The sequence below is a fragment of the Chenopodium album genome, chromosome 4 (assembly GCF_948465745.1).
Source record: "Chenopodium album chromosome 4, dcCheAlbu1.1, whole genome shotgun sequence".
NCBI lineage: Eukaryota > Viridiplantae > Streptophyta > Magnoliopsida > Caryophyllales > Amaranthaceae > Chenopodium > Chenopodium album.
In genome coordinates this window covers 46,177,490-46,199,744 of record NC_137837.1, presented here as the reverse complement: position 1 = coordinate 46,199,744, position 22,255 = coordinate 46,177,490, and the positions used below count along the sequence as shown (strand labels likewise).

The following is a 22,255-nucleotide window of genomic DNA, read 5'->3' as shown; positions in this document are numbered from 1 at the left end:
TAATTTTGATTTGATTTATATATTTTTTTTATTGAAGTTAATAACAATTTATTCATGATGTAGCAATATAAAGGAACGCGCGACATGTGAGTAATTAATTAATTTAATTACTCTTATTTTATTTTTATATTGCTAGTATCATGATTAGATTAATTTATTATTCGATTTGACTAACACTATTATTGTTGAATTGCTTCCAATATTTATGTTTGTTCTATTATATATTTATGATCGCCATATTGCATGTTGAAAAGGAATATATAATTGAAAATCACACCTAATAAGATAATTTGGACAACCGGTTTAGGATCCTTTTTAATCTTGTTATTAATTCAAGTGATCACGATATTTTTGAATTATATGTTGCATTAATATTCAACCAATTTAGCTTAATAATAGTTTGGAGAAAATTAAATCTTTGTTTGCATGCCTTTGAGATCGCAAGAATCACTTTTCACTATAAGAATCGAGTAGAGGCCAATACGGGCGAATGTGACTCCATGACTCACTTTGTACCATCATCCCCGATCCTCCTTTCGTGGTTTCGAACCATATGGAGTTAGTAATCTCATGGATTATGAATGGGGTGTAACCTTCACGGGTTAATTGTTGTTGCCTATCGTTGTCCCTTGATCGTGGTTGCCTTTTATGATCCGTGAACGGTTTACAAGTTCCTTACAAAAACTTGTTGGCAACTCCCTACTTTCCTTGTCCCTAATCGTATTATGTCAATTCCCACTTCCAATGAGTGCCAAGCATATTCACAAATGCTTAACGTAGACGCTCTTCGAGCGACGCCTACAGTGCGTATAGATGCTTGGAGTGCTAAGATTTTTTTAAAAACATCCGACTTTTTGGCTAAAGGAAAAGTCTACAAAAACTTAAAATAATCATTCAACACTAGCATATAATAACGATCGACTGAATAACTCAAAATCGGAGATGTCCAAAGATCACTATGAACAATATCAAAAGGCATAGAAGTAGTAGAATTCGAAGATATAAAAGGCAACATAACATGTTTTCCGAGTACACAAGAATGGCAAACACTAGAGGTAGAAGAGCGAGTACATTAAATGCTTTTATTACTACTAAGAGTCTTTAAAATAGAAGAGCCTAGATGTCCCAAGCGATCATGCCAAATAGAAATTCTAAAGCTGTAAAAGTTGATGGAGAAGAATTTGAAAAAGTGCTAGTGATAGGATAAAGGTCCCCTTGGCTATAACATCTCATTATTGGCATCCATGTCCGATAATCCTTCATAGAGAAACCATAAGGATCAAACTCAACAGACACACAATTTCAGTTGTAAATTTACAAGCAGAAATTAGATTTTTAATGAGTTTATGTGCATGAAGGACATTGGGAAGGCATAAAGGTGGGTTCGGGGATGGTAAATGATGCGTGCCATTTATGGCACTCTTAGGCTAGGTTTTCTTCATATTTTTATGCTCGTCAATAGTCTTTTATATTGTGTTTTTAGGTAATAATGCTTGAATTGGATGTTTGTGTGTAAGTTTAGGGAAATGCGTGCTTTTAATGGTTTTATTATTATTTTATTCATTTCTAGGATTTTTCTCCCGCTTCTCTATTCCTTTGACTTGGTTTGCAGGTTTGTCGAGTTTCCCGCATTTAATCATCAAGAAGGGAGCTCAAACGCATTCAAGGAATTCAACGGAGCCGAGTTTGAGAAGCCAAGCATGCAAGTCAAGCAACAAAGCAAGCTCTGCGAGCACCTAGAAGCGACCCCAGCATGCTACCCAAGCTGTCACGCACAGCGGCACATCCCAAGCAAGCTTCCCTAAAGCAACAGCCACCAAGTAGCCAACGCACAACAGCCCAGCCAGCAGCCGCGGGCGCGGGTTGCTGCAGCTCATTTTTGCCAGTTTTGGGCAAGAACTCACCGCGGTCTGGCCGCGGGCGCCCCGCGGGCGTAGGCCTTGCCCCGCGGACGCGGTCTTTGGACGTGAGCGCGGCTTCCCTCGTGCTCTGTTTTCCTCCGTGGGCGCGGCCGAGTTCTACGTGGGCGCGGTTTCTGGGTTTTCTTTGCGATTTCTTTTCTTTTCTCCATTTGTATATATATTATACGACCTTCATTATTCTTCATACATGAAATTCTTTAGTTTTAGAATAGTTTCTCTTTCCTCTAAGGAGGATTAGGGTAGATTAGGAGTTCCTCTCTCTAGATTAGGAGTAGTTTTAGAGAGAGAAAGTGAGGGATTTCAATGGTGATTAAGAGATTGAAGATACAAGGGTGACAATTGTGTTAAAGATATTCTCTATTATCATTAAGCTTTCTTAACTCTATCTCACCTTATTGCTTTGTTTAATTTCATGATTGTTTGGTTTAATTTTGATGTTTGATTCTTGATTAGTGTAGTTGTTCTACATATATTGTTGATTCTTGATTTCATTAGTTGTAGTTGATAGATGATGATTCTTGAATAGTTGTTTGGCTAGGAATTCAGTGAAACTTGTATGATTGATTGATTGTTATTAATTTGGGAAGTGTGTTGATTGATTGTTGAGATTAAAGTATTTGGTGAAGGTTTGCATGTGTGTAATTCGATTAGGCCTTGAGAATTATGCTAGATTGCATTGTAATTGCTAATGACACGAACAGTTGATTTAGGATTTGCAATTATCGATTGGTTTTGATTGTGATTCTCTTAGTTTGTTATTCACAGTGAACCCTAGCTTAACAATTTGGAATTACAATTATCGATTAGGCCTTGAGAATTATGCTAGATTGCATTGTAATTGCTATTGACACGAACAGTTGATTTAGGAATTGCAATTATCGATTGGTTTTGATTGTCATTCTCTTAGTTTGTTATTCACAGTGAACCCTAGCTTAACAATTAGGAGATAGCTCTTTGATTTTAATTGATTGCTCTTATCATTAGTCTTCACAACCTTTAATTGGCATGATCTTCCCAAGTTGTTGCAATTGACATGATTACTTATTGATCCCCATTCCAAGTGTTTTATTTCCTTGGTTACTTGTTTTGTTAGTTGTTAGTATTCTCTCTTTATCTTTGGCTTCAACCTAGATTAGGCACCCAAATCGAAAGCATTTGAACATTATTGTTCCTTTGGGTTTGACCCTTGACTTGCCTCTATACTTGTATTAGGGTTTGTTAAGTGTTTATAAATTTAGCTTGACCGAGGGAAGATTAGATAACGACCTAGTTTTCCCCTCGTTAGTAAAGTACTATAACCACAACCACGAATCGAAATAGTATGACCACTACCAACAATAATACCATTATGATGATTGCTCAAATTGAAATAAGACGAGAGATTACCGTTGGCAGAAGTCATGTGAGAAGTTGCGTTGGTGTCCATATACCATGAGGGATCAGGTTGTTGTAATGTCATGGTATGCAAGGCCGAGTCAATATCCGTAGGAGCATAGGAATTGGACTGTTGAGAAGCTGCATAGGCTTGCTGGGGTCATGGACCAAGAAGACCAGGCTGCTGCTTCTGTGGGCCTTGTGGACGCGCCTAACCTTGGGTAGGATATGGGCAAGGTGAGGCTGCCCATTGAGGAGTCCAACCCAAGGCTGGTATTATTCGTACTGGTGGAACTGCTGCCACGGGGGGGGGGGGGGGGGGAGCCATCTAGGCTTGCTCCTGACCGGGGACACCACCGGAGCCACCTCCAGAGCCCTAACCGCGTCCACCGCCGGAGGGCTGACTGCCACCTGAACCGCGACCACCACCGGACTGCTTTCTGTTCCCTTTTTTTTCTGATTTTTTTTTCCACGAGAACCCCCGGAATCACCCGTTGATTAGAAGATTCCTGTGGAGCACTCGTCACCATAGCCAACGCTATAGCCGCCTGCTTTGCCAAACTAGCCTCCTCCAATGTAAGCATTGAATGAGCTTGGTAAAATTGTGGAAGAGGGTTTCTTTGCCTAATCAAAGTAGCAACACCATTATAAGGTTTCGTGAGGCCTGAAACCAATTGAAGAACAAGTCGGTTGTTATCCACTGGTGCACAAACATTTTTCAACAGATCAGAGAGACTCTTAAAGCGTTGACAGTATGCCGAAACGTTAGGGAAATCCTCCATATTGGTGTTGGAGAACTCTTGTTCAAGAGTTACATTACGAGAGTTTTGATTGCCTTGGAAAATGTCAAGCAATCGATCCCAAGCCTCCTTTGTCGTAGAGTCCGGTTCCATTATATTGTATAAAAGGTCGCGCGAGATTATGGAATAAATCCAGCTGAGAACAATAGCATCCAGAATCGACCAAAACTCCTTTTCCTTGTCTGTTGAAGGTGTAGGGGCCTTCGTCTTCGGAGGAATGATATGGTCCAGAATCTTATGTGATTTAGCGTGAACTTTAAATAGCTCCTCCCACATGGAGTATTCAACATTCTCCATTTCAGGAGTGACGAGAACGTGGGTTTTGATATTAGAAACAGTCGTGGCAGGATGAAATTTGGAGTCCGGCATGGCTGATACTCAGAGAGAAGAGGAGGAAGAAAGGAAAGAAGAAGAGAAGGGGCGGAACGTCTAGGGTGCAGTGGAAATTCGCCCTAAGCTATCTGAAACCATGAAGGAATTCAATTTTGTGAATATTTTATTAGTTGAGCTTTAGTTATATACACAATTACAAGCATTAAGTTAGGCTAAGAATGCTAAACTGATTAGCTACAATTAATGGCTAAATATAAGGCTAAATTATACACCTAACAAATATAACAAAACAGAATATATCACAATATATTCTAATAGAAATCTCCATTAAAGTTGGTCTAACTTTCTTCCTAAACAAGTGAATTGAATATTTGTGAGTTTCACTTCCGTCAAACAACGTCGTGTAGAGTAGTATTTTGACAGTTTGACAGAAGTACTACTCTCAATTTTTTATTATATAAGCTTAAATATTAAGACAAAATATTTACATAATCGCCATTTGTTAAACATGTCTTGTTTATCAAAATGATAAACTTGTACGTAGTATTTGTTATTGATAATATACCAAACTTAGTATTAAACAATCAAATAATAATATATTTAATATATAAAAACAAATAAAACATAACACTTACCTTTATACTTGATTCAAATGTAAATTATTATGACCTGAGCCTAACAAATCACGTTGTGTCCTTAAGACAATTTTGCTCCCTCTACGATATCCAAGGTTATTAAGCAATTGTCTCCCACGATAGAACGGGTTTCGTTTCTTATAAAATGGTATTATAATTATATAAGAAACCAGCGAACAAACTAGATTAGAGTAACCGCAACTATATGCATGTACATTAGTAATCAAAACTAATATTCCAAATCCCATATTCAAAACAACCAAAAACTATTTATAGATAATGAAACATGGATGAATAGGTTTAAGTAATGAAATGACACAATCATCCATTATAACTAATGAAGAGTTAATGAAATAACACAACTATTCACATTAACAATTATTAATGAAAAGTTACAATTATCCAAATATACATCCAATAGTCATACAAATTGTCATATAACACAACTCTACATTAGATACTAATTCTTCATTAATACAAAGATATTTACAAAATAAATATCCAACAATCTCCCACATTAATGAAGAATTTCTCTTTCACAAACAATGGAATTTATCATCCCCCACATTCATGAGAATGACTCATTATGAATCATGATGGTATGTTATGCAATTGCGGTTACTCAACAAAAAAATCGTGCATTGGGATTAGTAGTCAAAGACATTGAAACAACCCTACTGAAGTCGATCGAGCTTACTCAGTCAGTGAGTAGTATTTTTCAACATTGAACAACTGTAGCGAATATTTCCAGCATCCCACACTTGACCCCCACTGTGATCATACACTTAAGCATGGTGGCATCCAAAGGGAAGGAAGCTAGAGTAAAAGAGTCGTCAACAAGTTTTAGGAACTTATAAACCGTTCACAAAGTGAAGGTTACACCCCTTAACGATCCAGGAGATCGTTAACTCTAATAGGTCAGGAACCATGACTGGAAGTTCGGGGATGAAGGTACAAATCCAACCTAAAAGAGATTGAACTTGCCCTAAAAAATAGGCCTATACTTTATTCTTCTCGTATTCATGTGCGCTTTCTGACTAACATACAATCAATAGATTAACCCTAAACCTGTTTAATCTATGTTGGTTGAATATTAATGCACAAAAAAACTATTATTGGCGATAACTTGAATTATAATCATATTAACCTAAACAAGATTATTAATTATCTTATTAAGCGTGATTACAAGTACAAATTCCCTTAAAACATGCATAAAAGGCGTGATCAAGTAATAACAATAATAATCATCAAGAAACATAATAACAATCATAATCAACATAATAATAAAAATAATCATCATCATAATCATATCAAAGCTTAATAATAATAGCAAGATTCTAGGCATGATACTAACAAGATTAATAACAAACCCTAGCATGTCCCTAAACATTAAAGATCAATTAGCCCTAACATGACACTAACATGATATTAGAAAAGAAATAGGAAGCATCATACATGATATTAGAAATTTTAGTTATTACCCTAAACATGATACTAGGAAGATCAAAACACCCTAACATGACAATAACATGATATTAGGAAAGAAATAGGAAGCATCATACATGATATTAGAAATTTTAGTTATTACCCTAAACATGATACTAGGAAGATCAAAACACCCTAACATGATACTAGGAATCAACAAAATAAACTAAACATGATTTCTATATCAAAAGATCAATAAAGCAATTAAAGTACTTACTTCGATGCCTCGTACCTATTTTTAATAACAAAATACACACGTTATTAACTTCAAGGAAAGTAATAAACAAACAATTAAATTAAATAATTAAAATAGGGATTTGGGACCAAACCCTCAGAAACATTAAACCTTTCACGTCTAGGGCGAAGGCAACTTCAAACTTGGCTATGAGTGTCTAGAACTAATGAATGAGGAATTTTGAGAGAGGGAAGGTTTAGAAAAAAAATAGAGAGAGAGAGAGAGAGAGAAAAAGCTTCTAAATTTTAGAGAGAGAATAGAGAGAGATGATGGTTGTGAATGATTAAAAACGGGGAGATACGACCCCTATTTATAGAAAATATAGCACCTCCCGTCGTGGCGACAGGAGTCAGCTCCAGACGACAAGAGCAGCTCCAGGCGACAACTGTTAGTGCCAGATGACATCTCTGTCGTCTCGCGCTGAATCAAAAGTACAACGCGCTTTTGTACGCGGAATCATCTTCTTAAACCGATCAAGCAGGTAATTATTCGTCTAAGCATATTTAAAATCATATTTGTGACAAATAATATATTTTATTCAAATAAAACATCTTTAAAAATATAATTATCAATCCTGATCTTATTAGAATTAAAAAGAACCTTCTATATATTCCTAGAAGATTAAAATCAATCCTAATTACCTTAGGAATAATAATTAATAGGCCCTATGTAAAATCATTGGGCCCAATTTAATTTAATCCATAACTTCCTCATTATTCATCGGAATTGGGCCTATAATATATCGTTGGAAAACTCTTTTCAAGCCCAATCCAACTACACTATTATTGGAACCTTATCATGAACCAAACCAAATTGGACTGGCTATTTTCATAAATAGAGTAAGAATATAAATATTTTTTTGAAAAAAAAGAGAAATATTTTAATAAAAACATCCTCATCACTAGAATTTTCACACTTTCACTTCGTTCGATAATCAAATAATGTGAAAGGTACTCATCACTGGGTTTGGTATTTGGGGAGACACATTTGGGTGTCTACAACAGCCAACTTTGAAATGTAAGTTTAGACAATAGAAATCACACAAATATTTCTCTAAAATAGTTTGTTCTCATGTTCATATTCGTTTTATTAAGCTTAGATAATTGCTTAATAACCTTGAGTATCTTAGAGGGAGCAAAATTGTCTTAAGGACACAACGTGATTTGTTAGGCTCGGATCATAAAATTTTACATATTAAATCAAGTATAAAGGTATAAGTTATGTTTTATTTGTTTTATATATTAAATATTTAATTATTTGATAATTTAATACTAAGTTTGGTATAGTATCAATAACAATCTTAAGACAATTTTTTTCCCTCTACGATACCCAATGTTATTAAGCAACTGTCTCTCAGGATAGAACATGTTTCGTTTCCTATAAAATGGTATTATAATTATTAGAAACCAGCGAACAAACTAGATTAGAGTAACCACAACTATATCCACGTATATCTAGTGACAGTAATTATAACATATATATAAATATATAGAATCAGGATCATTTGAGAACATAGGTCTATAATAGGAACTAAGAACTCATCTGAATCGTTGATCGCACTGTATCTAACGGCTGAAGTTTCACCTGCCTCATTAAGGGCATTTATGTAATTTCGATCGTTGAATGACCTCAGTTTTAATTTGCGCACACGCTTCACTTTTTTTCTCTCTCTTCATTAGATTTTCTCTCTCATCCTCCCAGTTCTCTAAAGAAGCGATTTTTTTCTTCGCTCTTCAATTTCTTCGCTTTTGCTTATTAATTTCTCGCGATAATTTGTTAAGGTATGTAAATTTCGATTTAATTTTGAATTTGCTCGATTTTGATACACGTTTTTGCGATTTTGATTGCTAAAATCTGGTTATGCGATTTTCGATAGGAAAAATTCAAAACATCACAAAATTTTCTTCATCTTTTGCTATTCTCGTAAATTTAAGGTCGTGCAAGTTAATTTGATTTTGATTTTCGTTGTTTCCTATGGTTTAATTCGAATTTTAAATTAAGATTGTGCAATTTTGATGGCAAAAATTAGGGTTTCACAATTTTTTTATTAATGTACTAGAGTATTTACAATTATATGTCTGTATATGGTACTGACAATTAATCGTTTCTGTATATATGGTTCGATTGGTGAATAAATTTTTTTACAATTTTTTGTTTGATTTCATTTGATGAAATTGCAGTGTTGTGAATTGTATTTTTATTTTTTTAGTGAATCTTTAGTGTGCCATTTGTAACACCCTAGAAATTCCTTTCCTTAAAATGCCTCTTTTACCCTTTTAAAAATACGAATTAGGAATATCTAAGACATTACCGCCACCGTGAAAACGGCTAAGGAAACTATCAAAGATATACAGCGGAAGACTTAAAATCAAAACCATTCAAAATAAGTCAACTTAAAAGTCAACAAAGGAAAGTAAAGTTTTAAAACAAAAACAAATGAAGTCAATTAAAATCAAACTACAACTTGGAACCATTAAAGGCCCTTATTCTAACCAAACCAAATCGAAATCCTTGCGTTAGTCCACATAAAAAATAACACCATAAATATTCAATGCATAAAACACATCGTAAACTAAAAGAAACTAGCATGATTCGCTCTTCACTCATGCCTCGTCATGAATATGCTTCAATACCTGAAAAGCTTATCTCTACTTGCTTCCACTATTCTCCATTAGAAATGGGTCATCATAGGGCCAAGATAAAGACATGGCCAAAACACACAAACACACACAATCAGCAAAGTTGAGTACATAAGCGTAATTAAACGCACTAACATGCTTTCACCTATCAACACATACACTTACCTCCATGCAGCTGTCTACAAGCACACACAACATTCAATTAGACTCATTATCTAGACACTAAATAATTTATTTAGCGTTGATTACGCATCGAACGGGTTTCCAACTCTACCTCCCCCAAATAAATTGAGGTTAACTGACACGGGAGCTAACCGTGTCATCGACAAAACCACACATAGGTGGCGGAATTCTTGCGCATAATAATAAATAAAAAGGAATGTACAGCGTCCTGTACTCCATTAGAATGTATGGTTAAATATAAAACCCCATAACTCCCCCCATATGTTCATACTCAAGGTATATACGTTCCAAGAGTTTTGGTGCGTAATCTCTTTCACTTTACGGTATTTACATATTATTAGACTTGGTGATTACTCTCAAAGTATAATGATTCAATTAACAACAATTATTCAATCAACAAACATACCAATTTAATTATTGAATATTTAGTGATCACATAATATTTAATGTTGAACCCTTTTTAGTTCTACCTCAATGTCAAAAACACCTCAAACGCATAAAGCGCCAAAAATCCTATCCCTCGGTGTCAAAAACACCTTAAGTGCACAAAGGCACCAACATACAATTTATTCCCCGTGTACATAGACACTTATTTAGCTCCTTCCTCATGCTTAAAGCATCAATAAAAATTATATAAACCATAATAAAACTCCTTTTCGATATTTTAAGCCAAATTAAACATGTAGTTTAATTAAACATGCACTCTAACATGCCCTTAATAAAAGTGTAGTCATATAATCATGCTAAAAATATAAATTTCCAATCCATAAACCATCACAAATAATTCTTGCTTCACAATTCAATCACCAACACCAATAATTCACAATTCCATACATAAACCATAGCATGATACTAATTGTAATGGATTGAATTCAAGCCTAGCATGATACTACATCACCAAAATATGCTTAGTACGCGAACGTACCTTGAGTACGATCTTAAAATTGCCACGACTAATAGAAATTGCTCACTTCAAAGTCTCCTACACATTAAAGTCATAATAGAGTATTAAAATCCACTCTAGACAAATTTCTAGCAATATATACTATTATAAAACCCTGAATTATTTAATTAAAATAAGCTGAAATTATATTTAAAACACCATACTTAAGTTTCAATTAATGGGTAATTGAAATTTTTTCAAGAATCATAATATTATAAGTGCTCTACATAAAATTCCAGCACTTTATTTAAATTAAAACTTATTGTAAATTAGTCTTAAAACACTTTAATCAAAGATCTAAACCATAATACATCATACTCTTTCAATAATTCATAAATCAAGAACCTAGGGTTTCAAAAATTTTGGCTTTTTAATTAAAAACAAAATCTGAAAATTAATCAACATAATTATAATAATCAAACATCAAAATTAAATCCCAAAACTCATAATTTATAATTAGATTAAAGCATAGATTAAATTATAGCAAGAAAGATTAGATTTTTAATTTTTTTTTCGAAAACAGGGACTGCCGACAGCAGGCCGGCGCCACTGTCGGCTGCTGCCAGCACTGGTTGTCGCCGCTGCTGCCGGCTGGGTGGCTGGTGGTCAGCGGCCCACCGGTGGTGGTGGTCCGAAAACAAAAGGGAAAGGGGAAGGAGAAGGAAAAAGAGAGAAGAAAAATAAGGAGATAAGGGAGAGAAATTTACCTTGGGTTTTCTCCGCTCTGGGCAAAGTTTATTTGCCTCATAAGAGGGATATTTATACCCCTTCTCTACCACCCCTTTTACCCTAAACTTTCCTCTTTTAGTTTTTCCTAATCCCTTCCCTAATAAAACTTGTTAAAATCATACTTTCCTAAAATAAAACCCCAACTTTTATAAAATAAATAATTAAACAAACTTTCCTTTAGTAAAAATATTTTCAAACTTACATAGGATAAATAATTAAAATACCATAAATAAAATATTAAAATTTTTTAAATACCTTTATAACGAAATTCAAAATTTCTCCTCTTTTTGTATAATATTGCGGTACTTTTTGTCATTCCTTTACTCTTTGAGAGCACAATTATTCAAAATGATTGGTAAAAATTGTGCAAAAGCACAGAATGACTGAAAATATAGGGAAAAGCGCGAAATTCTACCGTATTCTACCCCCCTTAAAGAAAACGAGTTACGCCCCCGTAAATCAACATACCTGAAACAACTCTGGGTATTTCTTTTTCATTTCATCTTCTGCCTCCCAAGTGGCTTCCTCATATTCTTGGTTAGACCAAAGCCCTTTTACAATCTTAACATTCTTATTGTGTGTACTACGCACTTTACTGTCAAGAATCTTGACAAGTCTTTCTTCATAAGTTAAGCTTTGATCTAACTCAATGGTTTCGGGTTGTAACACATGGGATTTATCAGGAATGTACCTTCTCAATTGGGACACATGGAATACGTCATATACTTTACTAAGCTCTATAGGTAAGGCTAACCTAAATGCTACTTTGCCTATTCTTTGTAGTATTTCATATGGACCAATATACTTTGGGCTGAGCTTTCCTTTCTTCCCAAATCTCATCACTCTTTTCATTGGTGACACCTTTAACAATACTTTATCACCAATTTCGAACTCTTCTTCTCTACGCTTTAAGTCTACATAGCTCTTTTGGCGATCTTGAGCTGCTTGAATTTCCCTTAGTTGCTTTACTCTATCCTCAATCATTTAAGGCCCTAGTATCATAGTTTCACTAATATCGTTCCAACAAATTGGACTAGGACACTTCCTCCCATACAAGGCCTCAAATGGAGCCATTCCTATGCTCTCATGATAACTATTGTTGTAGGAAAATTCAATTAAGTCCAAGCTATCTTCCCATCCTCCTTGGAAGTCTATAACAAAAGCTCTCATCATGTCCTCCAAGGTTTGAATGGTTCTCTCGGTTTGTCCATCTGTGGGAGGGTGAAATGCCGTACTCATTTTAAGTGTTGTACCAAAATTTTCCTGTACACTTGTCTAGAGTTTTGAAAGAAACCTGTAATCTCTATCAGACACTATGTCCTTTGGAACCCCATGTAACCCCACAACATGTTTGATGTAAGCTTTCGCAAGTTGCTCCATCTTCCAAGTCTTTTTCATTGGTATAAACACCGCGAATTTTGTAAGTCTATCCACCACTACCCAAATGGTGTCATTTCCACTCCTTGACTTAGGAAGGCAAGTTACAACATCCATTGAAATCCAATCCCACTTCCATCCTGGGATTTCCAATGACTGCACAGTCCCTTGAGGTCTCTTGTGTTCTTTCTTCACCTTTAGGCATGTTAAACACTTTGCCACAACTCTGCAACCTCATTTTTCATTCTAGGCCACCAAAACATCTTCTTCAAATCCTTGTATAGCTTGTCCCCTCTAGAGTGTATTGAGTATGGTGTATTGTGGCCTTCTTCCATCAAATTTCTTTTTACTTCTTCATATTTCTGTGGTACGCACCATCTACCTTTGTATCTCAAACTCCCATCTTCATGAATTTTTAAGTCTGTAGCTTTTCCTTGCATAATTTTTTCGCGAATCCTACCCAACTTCACATCTCCCTCTTGGTTTGCTTGTATCTCATCGAATATTGTTGGTTGGATGCTTAGGTTTGCAAGAATACCTGCTGGTACACCCCATTCTACAACTTCTAAATTCTGTTTCATCATTTCTCTATATAACTCATTAGCTACCACTAATGTGTTTAGTCCATGAGTAGACATACGACTTAGAGCATCTGCAACTACATTCGCTTTCCCCTCATGGTATTGTATATCTAAATCATAATCCGTTGTATACTCCAACCATCTTCTTTGATGAGAGTTTAAATCCTTTTGGGTAAAAATGTACTTTAAGCTCTTATGATCTGTGTAAATTCTACATTTCACTCCATATAGGTCGTAATGGCGCCAAATCTTTAGTGCAAAAATGATTGCAGCTTACTCCAAATCATGGGTTGGGTAATTCACTTTGTGGGTCTTTAACTGCCTCAATGCATATGCAATCATCTTTCCATTTTGCATAAGCACACACCCTAAACCATTCTTTGATGCATCACTATACACATCATACATTCCACGATCATCTGGCAGTGTAAGCACTGGTGCTGTAACTAGTTTGTGTTTCAAGAGTTGGAACGCCTCTTCACACTTGTCATCCCACTCAAACTTCTTATCTTTCTTCATTAGAGAATTCATAGGTTTAGCAATCTTTGAAAAGTCCTTAACAAAACGCCTATAATACCCTGCTAAACCTAAGAAGCTCCGCACATCCGATACTGTTTTTGGTGTAGGCCAACTCTTAACAGCTTCTATTTTGGCTGGGTCTACTTCTACTCCATCCTTTGACACAAAATGTCCTAAAAATGCTACCTTTTCCAACCAAAACTCACACTTAGAGAACTTTGCGTAAAGGTGATTTACCCTTAGTGTTTGTAGAATTGCCTTTAGGTGTTCTGCATGTTCCTCTTTGCTTTTCGAATACACCAATATATCATCTATAAACACTACTACAAACTTATCCATAAATTGATGAAACACCCTATTCATCAAATCCATAAAGATTGCTAGAGCATTTGTCAATCCAAATGGCATAACTGTAAACTCGTAGTGTCCATATCTTGTCCTAAACGCAGTTTTAGGGATGTCCTCATCTGCAATCCTCAATTGGTGATACCCCGACCTCAAATCAATCTTCGAAAACACTGTGGCACTCTTTAATTGGTCAAACAAATCATCGATTCTTTGTAGGGGGTACTTGTTCTTTATGGTCACTTTATTTAATTCCCTGTAATCAATGCACAACATCATACTCACATCTTTCTTCTTCACAAATAGCACTGGCGCTCCCCAAGGAGAAGCGCTTGGTCTAATGTATCCCTTGTCCAACAAGTCTTGCAGTTGCTCCTTTAACTCACTCATTTCTGCAGGTGCCATTCGATATGGTGCCTTAGATATTGGGGCTATTCCAGGAAAAAAATCTATAGTAAAGTCGATTGCCCTCTTAGGTGGAATTCTAGGAATCTCCTCTGGAAATACATCCAGGAATTCATTGACTACTTCTATATCCTCTGGGTTCGTCACCTATTCATGATCCATATTTCTAACACTACAGAAATATACTAGATGCCCCTTACTCATGTACTTTGCTAATTTTAGCACTGATATTAACCTTGGGCACTTAGTTTCACCATGCATCTAGTAAGTCACTGATTAATTTCCACTTGTGACCATCTTCACTTTCTGCGACCTACAACTAATCTCAGCATTGTACTTACTCAACCAGTCCATTCCCAAAATGAGATCAAAGTCACTCTACCCAAACTCAATGAGGTTAGACAAGAATACCTTCCCTTCTATTTCTAAAGGTGCATTTCAAAAAGTTTTGGTGCATTTCACTACCCCACCCGTAGGTATAGTTATATGTAGGTCTACTACTTCTACTGTGTTTAAGCAGTCTTTAAGTTTTGAAACAATACCCTTAGAAACAAAAGACAAAGTTGCACCAGAATCAAACAATACTTTAACAGGAATAGAGTTAATAGAAAAAGTACCAGTGATCACATCTTTTGTGGAATCCGCCTCATGCCTACTCTAAACATTCAGTTTCCCTGCAGTTCCACCTTTCTGTTGATTGTTCCCACTGTTATTGTTATTGCTCTTCACCCCATTTTGTTGCACTCCCTTATTCCTAGTAAAGTTGTTGTTGTTCCCTTGGAAATTCCTCTGGTTTCCTCCTGAATTATTGTTGTTCTGCCTGTTCCCATTAATATTCTTGGAGAAACACTCATATTCCCTATGCCTAAGTTTATTACAAGCGCGACAAGCAACCAAATTGCCTTCGCAATCCTTTCCAAGGTGATTATTTCTACACCTCTTACAATAATAAGTCCTTTGATTCTTGTTATTCCCTTGGTTATGGTTTATAGCCCCTCCATTGTTATTACGTCCTCCCTGGCAATTATTTCCCTAAAAGTTTTTATTGTTGTGGAAGTTATTGTTATTATGGTGGTACTTCTGCTTCTTAAAACCGTTTTGGTTTCCCTGTTGGTTACCAGAAACTTGCCCCACCTCCTTCCTCTTCTCTCTTCCTTTTATCTCAGCTAACTCCTTCTTTTTCTTTTCCTCTAATGCGTAAAGGTGTGTGGCCCTTCCATATACTTCATCCAAGGTCTAAAACACTTGCCCGCACATCTTTAACTGCAAATCAGTAGTCAAGCCACTCTAAAACTTTCTAGCCTTTGCCTTTTCTATAGCAACAGAATCTTCAGCAAAACGGGACAACTCAATAAACTTGGTGTAGTATTCAGTAACTGACATCTTTTCCATCTTAAGGTTTGAGAACTCCTCAGCTTTCTACTTCTGCAAAAAGCTAGGGTAAAATTTGTCTCCCACCTTTTCTTGGAACTTAGCCCAATTGAATCCAGGTAGTGCTCTAGTTGTAGTTTCATTTTGTTGCCACCAAATGTTAGCTTCACCCCTCAGATAGTAGGTAGCACAACTTACTTTTGAATTTTTAGGGCATCCCATAGCTCCGAATAGCTTCTCAAACTCCCTCAACCAGTTTTCCAATATGGTAGGATTAGGCTCCCCTTGATATGTTGGTGGCTTTCTTTGAGCCACCTTCTTAAAAAGCTCCCCCTGGGCAACTTGTCAACTGTTGGGCAACTGCTGCCAATTGCCTCACTACTTCACTAAGTTCGTTTCCATTGGTGTTAGTGATGCTTCCCCCTGCCATCTTTCTTCTCCTGAATTAAAGAATAAAGCTCTAAATTAAATATGGTTTAGGTTAGCTCCTAAGGCATACACTCAATTATTCATTAATACCCTTAAAACATTCACAATAAATTTGAAGCTAGTGAATTTTGGGGTATAAGTAGTAGAATTCCAAAAATTTGTAGCTTTATCAATTAATTCTTGATTGCTAACCAACCATACATTTAATAAAACATCACATAAATAAATAAAAATAATTCCCATGAACCTTCAAGGCTTGAAACTATGAATTAAATTTAATTGGAGGAAGGTTTGTAGATTTGGGATAGTAATACGTGATAAAAAGAAATTGGAAATGGAATTATTTATTGTGATTGGGATGAATTAAATTGACATAAGGAATTAAAGAAATAAAGTGGAATTTTATTTATGTAAGGAAAGAATAAAATACTGAAATATAAATGAGTTTAATCACTTATGAATTTTCATAAGTTCATCACTGAATCCTTGTGGCATACCACTTATTATTTAGACCGTAAATAATGACAATATTGAAAATAAACTAAGAGTTCCTACTGAAAAGATATTATAGGAGTTTAATCCTTTCGGACGTTGTCCCTTTTGTCAGTGGATTGTTTGTAGCTTGAAGGATCGAAGTCAGAATCATTTTTCTCCTCCATTGGTTCAGGTGACTTAGGTTCAGGTTCTAATTGCAGAAACTCCCCTTCTTCCTCCTCATCAGATTAAATGTCTATTATTATTGGAGTAGGAGGTGGATTAGGATTAGAAATCTCCATAAGCGAACTCTCTCTCTTGTTGTTCTCCATTTTCTGCCTGATTACCCCCTGACGAAGAAGAAAAAGAAGAAGAAGAATTTCCTGGTTGTTGATTAGGAGGAGGATTGTTCCCTACTGGATTATCATAGTAGTAGCCAGGATAGGGAAGATTTAAGTGCTGATAATGAGCTTTTTCCACTCTTACGAGATAATTAGTCAAGAAAGCATAATCTAGATACCACTGGCCATAATAATCTTTGTATTTATAATAATTTGGGATGTCTCCTGGAAGGTAAAAATCAGAAAATCTCTCTTTGACAGCAATGTAAGGAGGCTCCTCTGGAAGACAATGGACAATCATAGCCGAAATACGATCAAGGGTGTCATTAACTCTGTCTCGTAAGACATTGCTCATGTAGGAACAAAAGTATCTGATCTTTTGTACAAAGTCGTAGGGGTGTTCATTATGTTTCTTAACAAGTGATCCCATTTGAGTAAATTTGCTAGGAAAGATTAGCATCCTGTAGAGGTAAAGGCTTAGAAAAGAATTCTCTTCCCAAAGAAATAAAATAAACAACACAGTTTTTGCAGGAAATTAAGTTTGGTGTTCAATCATACAATCTAGAAAGATCACATATAATAATACACATATTGCATGCTTTCATCAACAAACATTTAGTCATACAACATGCTTGAACACCACAAAATAAAATTATGCACATAGGAAAGAAATTAAATTTTAGCCTATATGCCCTTTTCTTTTCCTACCCAAGCTCACCAACATATTAATAAAAGCTTTTAACACATAATTCTTACCTCAATCCTTGATTCCTGCAAAAATTAACAAACTAAAATATTTTTACCCTATTTTAACATAATTCTAGAAGGTTCTTTTCATTCGTAATTCAATTAGCATTGATAAATTGACTTTTGTTGACTTTTTAGAGTTTTAATCAGAATAAAAGAACGTTTTTGAGGAAAATACGATTTTATCCTCCTATAGGACAATTTCTATCTGATTTTAAGAAAACGCGTCAATAATTAAGTTAGCGCCAAACGCCAGAATTAGTGCCTGACGCTAAGCTTGGCACCTGGCGCTAAGCTCGTTTTACGCGTCAGAACTCTGTTTTGATTTTTTTTTTTTTTTTATCTTTTTAGCTGATTTTCTCTATAAATAGCCTTCTAAAAACTCCGTTTTCATTCACCTACTCTTTTCTAAACTAGCCTTTTCTCAAATACAAAATTTCGCATTCGCAAGACATAGATACACCTAGCCATATTCGAAGTTGCCTTCGCCCTAGACGTGAAAGGTTTAATTTCTGAGGGTTTGGTCCCTAATCTCTCTTTCAATTATTTAATTTAATTGTTTTGTTTATTATTTTCCTTGAAGTTACTAACGTGGGTATTTTGTTATTAGAAAGAGGTACGAGGCATCCAAGTAAGTACTTTAATGGTTTTTATTGATATTATGATATAGAAATCATGCTTAGGTTGTTATTATGATTCATAATGTTATGTTAGGGCGTTTTGATTTTCCTAGTATCATGTCTAGGGTAACTTTAATATCAAGTATGATTAAAAGTATGACGCTTCCTATATGTTCTTCCTAATATTTATGATTGTTAGTATCATGTTAGGGCTAAATATTTTATTTTTATTGTTTAGTGACATGCTAGGGTTTGTTATTAATCTTGTTAGTATCATGCCTAGGATCTTGCTATTAATATTATGCATGTTTATGATGATTATTATTATTATTGATAATTTTTAATTTGCTTGATATATATTTATCGTTTGATCACGCCTTTTATGCATGTTTAAAGGGAATTTGTACTTGTAATCACGCTTAATAAGATATTAATAATCTTGTTTAAGGGTTAATTTGGTTATAATTCAAGTGATCGCCAATAATAGATTTATTTGTGCATTAATATTCAACCAACATAGATTAAACAGGTTTAGGGTTAATCCTATTTATTGCATGTTAGTCAGAAAGCGCACATGAGTACGATCAGAATAAAGTAGAGGCCTATTATTAGGGCAGGTTCAATCTATTTTAGGTTGGATTTGTACCTTCATCCCCGAACACCAGTCATGGTTCAAGACCTATTGGAGTTGACGATCTCTTGGATCGTTAAGGGGTGTAACCTTCACCTTGTGAACGGTTTACAAGTTCCTAAAAAAACTTGTTGGCGACTCTTTTGCTCTATCTTCTTTCCCTTTGGACGCCACCGTACTTTGGTGTATGATCACAGTGGGGTTCAAGCTAGGGATTAACGCTTGAAATATTCCCTACAGTTTTTGGCGACTCCATTGGGGAGGATTTCTATTTTAATTCCTGAAATTTATTTCGGCACGATTTAGAATGAGTGGATGAGACTCGAAATGTTCTAAATATTTCATGTGCGTAATTTTGATTAACATTATTGTCATATGCATAAAAAAGATCTCATTGGAAAGACCATCCGTAATAAGTTAAAACATAGGATTTTTACACGTAGGAAATTTGAGAAATATCTTTCACAACTAGGACCGAAATAACACTGCGCGAAACTTGAAAATTTTATCGAGCATAGAAAGCTGCTGAGGCATGTAGGAATTATCGTCAGCGAACAGAAGTTAGCGCCAGAATTTTGACTTTAGTGCCAGACGACAGCCCTGTCGCCAGGCGCTAAAGCCAAAAGCTAGCGCCAATCTCTGTTTGTTGGCGCCAAATTCTTCCAATACCGAGCCAGAAATATGCGTTCTAATTTTGACCAGTTTTTAGCACTGTTTGCTCGATCCTACTTCCTGATTGAGTTTTTCTCACTTTTCTGAAACCCATATGTGTTCTACATATAGACATATCCCTATGGGAATTCATGCTCCATCTACCTGATTGAAGGCTCTGAGCAACAAAGGGTACATCCGAGAATGTTGAATTCACCAAACCATGGAAGCGAGTTTTTTCTAAAATTTGCGGTGTCCCATCCACTCGCGCCAACCCTTCACGGTTAGGCTTCCACGCGGTGCATCCGGAAAATTAACCATGGACCCTCTATTGACTAACCCATATCCCGAACTTTAGAGAACTAGAGTCATGGTTAGGTTGCAAACTCATTGCATTATACCGTGACTACTTGATTAATTGCGCATTATTTGTTGTGCATACGGTATATGTTTTTTCTTAACCGTTTGTTTGATTTGTGCTAAGATTAAATAAATTAATGAATAAAAGAACTTTGCCTAATTAATTAATTAATTAATTAGAGTAAATAAAGTCTAATTTTTTTTAACCAGAATTGGCCTAGTACGACTTTAGGCATACCCCTGTTGATTAATAATACCGAAAACAGTCTCTGATCGAAGCTCCAGCAATGGCGCCAAATTTGGAATTGTAGCGCCACTCTGTGGAGTGTGGCGCCTGGCGATAATGCTATCGTCTGGCGCTACACTGCAAAGAGAGGCGCCAGTCCTATCGTTTTGACGACAATTCGGATTATTGATCGAGTCATCACTTTGTGTCTAATTAACTAGTTTGCTAAGTAATTCGGTTAAATTTTACTGTTAATAATACCTTGTTAAGTCATTAATTAATTAAGTCTAGGCACCAAGTCCCATGGTCTTACACAAAAGTCCAAGCATGTCACTTACACTCAACGCACACACCAATACACATACTTTGATGACCATGTCTAAGAGAGTCTTGTATGCGCGTTTTTTTTCCGTCATTATTTTAGGGGGGTAAGTCGGATATTAATTCTCCAATATAAATACCATGCTTGTTTCCTAAAAATATATACATTATTTTTGCCAAAATATGCACCTTTTTTTTTATTTATTTTTCCTCTTTAAAACCGTAAAGTCAAGGTCGATTTGAGTCAAGTAATTAAAACACAAATGGTTTAAATTACAGCGCGTGGTCAAGAAAGGAAGGGCGGTTAATCAAAGATAATCTTTTTGTAGAAGTCCAACTTTTCGACAAACCCATTGCTCGTAAGAGGAAAGCTAGGACAGTAATGGCAACGCAAGAAGAAGTCAATGATCGATGATCCCGTGAAACAACTGGTTACCGTGACTGAGGCACTAAAGATCCTAACCCTTAAGATCGATGATCCCGTGAAACAACAACAGATGGACCTCATGCAAGAGAGTTTAAGCAAGCTATCTAGCAACTACAAGTTTCAAGGGATTAGTTCAAAAGGAGTCTCGGTGGACAAAGATCTTCTTCCGCAGAAGTTCAATGCCAACGACATCCCGAAATTCAAAGCAATCGATAACCCTTATTTTCATTTAAGAGCCTTCGAAACTATAATGAGTATCAAGAGTATCGACAAGAAGGCGTTCCCCTCTACGTTTTCACTATCTCTCGAGACCATTTGCCAGCAATGGTTCTTTTCTCTCGAGAAAGAATAAACCTCCACCTGGGAGTCCATAGCAAACGCTTTCGTTGATAGATAAAAATGCAACATTCAAGTTGAGACTGACCATAGGGAACTTGAAATCCTCAAGCAGAAGGAGAACGAAGGCTTCACCTCCTTCTTTAACAAATGGAGAGAAACCTCAGCTAAGATGATTGAGGTGCCAAGTGAAAAAGAGTCTGTAAAGTTATTCATCAAAAACCATCAAGAAAAATACTCCAAGCATCTCAAATATCATAATAATCTCCATACCTTCAAGGTCGTCTACGACATTGGAATCAATATTGAAGACAACCTGGCTAAGTTGAAAGCTGCCAACAATAACTCCAACAGTGGCTGGAAAGGAAAGAAGAACGACAATCCTTCTTCTTCCAAAACCACCCACTCAAACAATGTTAGCACTTTTAACCTAGGTGAAGTCCTTGCTATGAATAATCAAGGACAAAAGAAACCATTTAGGAGGAACTTTACTCCTATTGGCACGAGTTATGACATTGCATTTGACCGACTAAATGCAAAAGGTCTTATAACTCCTATTGGACCATTTGGGGACCCACTAGTCGAAAACAGGTCGGCTAACTAGAACCCCAATGCACATTGCAAGTATCACCAAGGTAGGGGCTATCTCACCAAGAACCGTTAGAAGCTTAAAGAAGCTATCCAAGACTTAATCGACAACAACAAGCTGTCATTGCCCCCTTCCAGTAAGAAGCCAAGTATTGATAATGCGCCTCTCGCTCATTCCTTAGCTATCTTTGATGAGGAAAACGAGGTTGACCCCTCGTCTCTCATCAA

General features: G+C 35.9%; 1 protein-coding gene across 1 annotated transcript; it reads right to left on the bottom strand.

Moving 5' to 3' along the window:
* Positions 1-12,861: 12,861 nt before the first annotated feature.
* Positions 12,862-14,490, bottom strand: LOC145627890 (uncharacterized). The gene is made up of 3 exons (XM_081680233.1): positions 14,386-14,490; positions 13,721-13,941; positions 12,862-13,447 (listed from the first exon to the last, which is right to left on the bottom strand). The coding sequence occupies exons 1-3, from the start codon at positions 14,488-14,490 to the stop codon at positions 12,862-12,864; spliced, it is 912 nt and encodes a 303-aa protein (XP_081536359.1).
* Positions 14,491-22,255: the final 7,765 nt, after the last annotated feature.

What these genes read in the sequence shown, in the direction of transcription:
- LOC145627890 (XM_081680233.1), bottom strand. Translation starts at nt 14,490, where the DNA reads ATGAGTGAGTTAAAGGAGCAACTGCAAGACTTGTTGGACAAGGGATAC. An exon ending in TATTTGTGAAGAAGAAAGAT is followed by an intron (nt 13,942 to 14,385) that starts GTGAGTATGATG and finishes TGGTTGGAAAAG; the next exon opens with GTAGCATTTTTAGGACATTT. An exon ending in AAGTTTGAGTGGGATGACAA is followed by an intron (nt 13,448 to 13,720) that starts GTGTGAAGAGGC and finishes AGTGAAATGTAG; the next exon opens with AATTTACACAGATCATAAGA.